Genomic DNA, 3,182 nt, shown 5'->3' with positions numbered 1-3,182 from the left:
CAAAAGCTATCTTCAGCTACACTCCCGATGGCCACATTCCAGCTGGATTAAACCTCTCCCCCTCCTCCCCTGGGTCAGCAACTTCCACACTACTGGTCTTCTCAAAACACTCATTTCTAAAATACAAGAAATAAACACTTAAATCAACACACATACTATAAATTTGAAAATAAAAAAACACGGAAAAATTATTTAAAAAAGAAAAAAACCAAACTACTGTATCTTAAAGAGACACCTCTGAGATTCATCACTAGTTCAGACTCTACCTTCCTGGTATCTAATTCACCAGAAGTGTGATCACCAATTTCCCTATTTTGGTTCATTAACAGACTTGAGAGTTGCTCTAGCTGCCTTCTAGCAAAAGAAACACCAGGGATTTGATTCCTCACAGCCAGTGAAAATTCTTGGGCAATTTATGTGGAAAATTACAGGCCGTCACTTCCTTTTTTTTTTTTTTTTTTTTTGCTATAGTACTATTTATGCATATATACAAATGTACAAGCACATAAAACATTTAAAGGATTTTATCACAAAAGAAGGGTCGGGTTTTTTTTACAGGCCTGAAGGCTGAAACAGCCACACCTGTTTAGTTAGGAGTGTCTCCCTTTTCCACACCATGCCCTTTGCTCATATGAAACATCCATCTTTTAGCACTGGCACCTTAGTGGAGTCCTTGCCTCTCCTGCCACTGCTACCCTTTTCCCCTTTCCCTCACTTCCAAGGCTATGGTCAAACCCCAGATCATCCCCCAGTGCTTTCATCACATTAGTTCCACGTATGTCCCTCTTCTCATCTTCCCTTCTTCCTTCCCACTCAGAGCATGCAAACACTGCTTTATCTCTCTGGCATGCAACAAATCAAGAGCACCACTCTCCTCATCTCAGCATCCTTGCTGCATTTCACGCCTTGGACCGCGTAGGGAGTCAGATTCAACTCTAGAAAGCACTACACATAAGACAAACACATTTTTGCACTATGCACTGCAGCTTACCTTTCCCGAGGAACAGCAAACCAGTACTCTGGTTGCTTTATTTTTTTACTGTACTGTTGAGACACAGTGGTGCTCTGAGACGCAAAGGACTTTCTCATGGGCTTGCCTACTTTAATGCACAGAAACATTGGAGGAGTCTTGCTCTTCTCCTCTTTTGAAGGAAGCATATCTGAATGAGAGACAAAAGAAATGGGCTGCTTACAGGAAAGTACAAATACTGCAGCTGATAAAACATTGTCACAAAGATTAATAACCTTGTGCAAAGGAATACTCAAAGGCACCATATTCAGAATTAAACCTGACATGTCATTCAACAGCAAAAGTGATTTAATAAATCCTCGTTCATCCAAAACTGTGGCTATTCCAATTTTGTCACAGCCTGCATCACCCTCAGCTGTACAGCTATGTACAGAATAATCCTGTAAAGCAAATTAGTGAGGTGATCAGGCTGGGTACAACGTGAAGCAGGCAAGTAACAGGGACTGTGTTTGACTGGGTCCAGGAAACCCATCCAGTCGAAGGGTAACCCTGCACACACACACGAACACACATGCACGTGCACATCCACCACCATCACCCCCCTCTCCCCTCCAATCAGTTCCTCAACTCTGACAGTCACGCAGCCATACAAACACCTTTTGTCTCCACAAGACAGGGTCAAGCGTAAGAGAAGTTTAAGTTCCTTAAAATGCTAATGTGACAAAAAAATTTGCTTATTAAACTACAGCCTCAATCACACTGAAGTCGCCTTATTCATTTTAGGAGTACACATACAGCCATCTTTTTTTCCCCTCTCCCAATGAGAGCCATTACCAAATACAACTAGTGAGAGATAAACCCTTCCGAAAGAAAGGAAAAATCACCTTAAGAACAGCTATTTTTAAAATGAAGACTTCCACTCTTATCATCCCCCACCAGGGTATGTCCACTGGTTCATTAAACTACTAAGAGAGGAGCATCAGTGCTCCAGGATGGACTAGTGCTTAGAGGCACTGGGCTGTAGCAGAAAGAGTAATATGGGTACATGCTATCTAAACTAAGATTTCATTTTGTTGTATGCTTTCCAGTAACAACCTGAATTTTATTTATGACAAGCCAACGACCAATCAGGACAAAATGATGACTCAGTAAAACTTTATATATACACTCCTATTTATCACTTCTTTAAGGGTTTCCATAGCATGAAAGACACTAGACAGATGCAAATAGTGTCAAGAATACTTTGGTACCCCCCCTTCACAGCAAGGCACTACTGCTTTGGATACTATCAGAAATACACTGACAGACTTCAATGAAACCACAAAAGTTACCAATACAGAGCGACAATTCCTAAGCCATGAAGCGTCCCTGTCAATACTGCAACGGGATGACATTTCACAGAATTCACAGAATTGTTAGGGTTGGAAGGGACCTCTGGAGATCATCTAGTCCAACCCTCCTGCCAGAGCAGGGTCACCTACAGCACGTTACACAGGACAGCGTCCAGGCGGGTTTTGAATGTCTCCACCACCTCTCTGGGCAGCCTGTTCCAGTGCTCCACTACCCTCAAAGTAAAGAAGTTCCTTCTCATGTTAAGATGGAACTTCCTATGTTCAAGTTCATGCCCATTACCCCTCGTCCTATCACTGGGCGCCACTGAAAAAAGACTACTCCCATCCCCCTGGCATCCTCCCATTAAGTATTTGTATGTATTAATAAGATCCCCCTCAATCTTCTTTTCTCTAGAAAAGAAAAAAAGAAAAGAAAAGATTTTCTCGCTGTCCTTCTTAAAGCCAGTAAACAGAGGTGAAGATTATATAAACAGTGATCACTGAATATGGAAAGAGCACACAAGCTACTCATCAAACTAGAAGCTTACGGAATTTGAAGGTATTTTTTTCTGCTAAATAGCAGATAACATGAAAATATAATATTGGAGAGTAAAAAAAAAAAAAGACTAGGTATTATAGAAAGAGGAAATTTATAGCAGAAGGCTGTCAATTCAAAGGTTACCGTCAATGCTGTCCAAGTCTCAGAGGAAACAAGGATAACTAGAGACCTACCTTCAATTGGCACTTGAATTTTCTGCAGCAGCCACAGTCTGATTTCTGATTGATTGTCTAACTGTGTTTCTTGACAGGTCTTGTCTATAGCTGGTACTAACGAAGAGTCCACAGACTCTTTCAGATCCTTTTCCTTTGCTGCTGAGCTG

General features: G+C 41.4%; 1 protein-coding gene across 1 annotated transcript in view; it reads right to left on the bottom strand.

Moving 5' to 3' along the window:
- Positions 1–3,182, bottom strand: part of NCOA7 (nuclear receptor coactivator 7) — a 71,373-nt gene that overhangs the window by 15,960 nt on the left and 52,231 nt on the right. Inside the window, exons 9-10 of the mRNA XM_009880186.1 lie at positions 3,034–3,181; positions 992–1,160 (exon numbers count right to left, since the gene is read on the bottom strand). Coding sequence (XP_009878488.1) covers positions 992–1,160; positions 3,034–3,181 — 317 coding nt within the window. The remainder of the gene's footprint in view (positions 1–991; positions 1,161–3,033; position 3,182) is intronic.

Source organism: Charadrius vociferus, unplaced genomic scaffold (genome assembly GCF_000708025.1).
Source record: "Charadrius vociferus isolate BGI_N301 unplaced genomic scaffold, ASM70802v2 scaffold82, whole genome shotgun sequence".
NCBI classification, from domain to species: Eukaryota; Metazoa; Chordata; class Aves; order Charadriiformes; family Charadriidae; genus Charadrius; species Charadrius vociferus.
The sequence above is the reverse complement of the archived record's forward strand: the minus strand, read 5'-3'. Positions and strand labels throughout refer to the sequence as shown.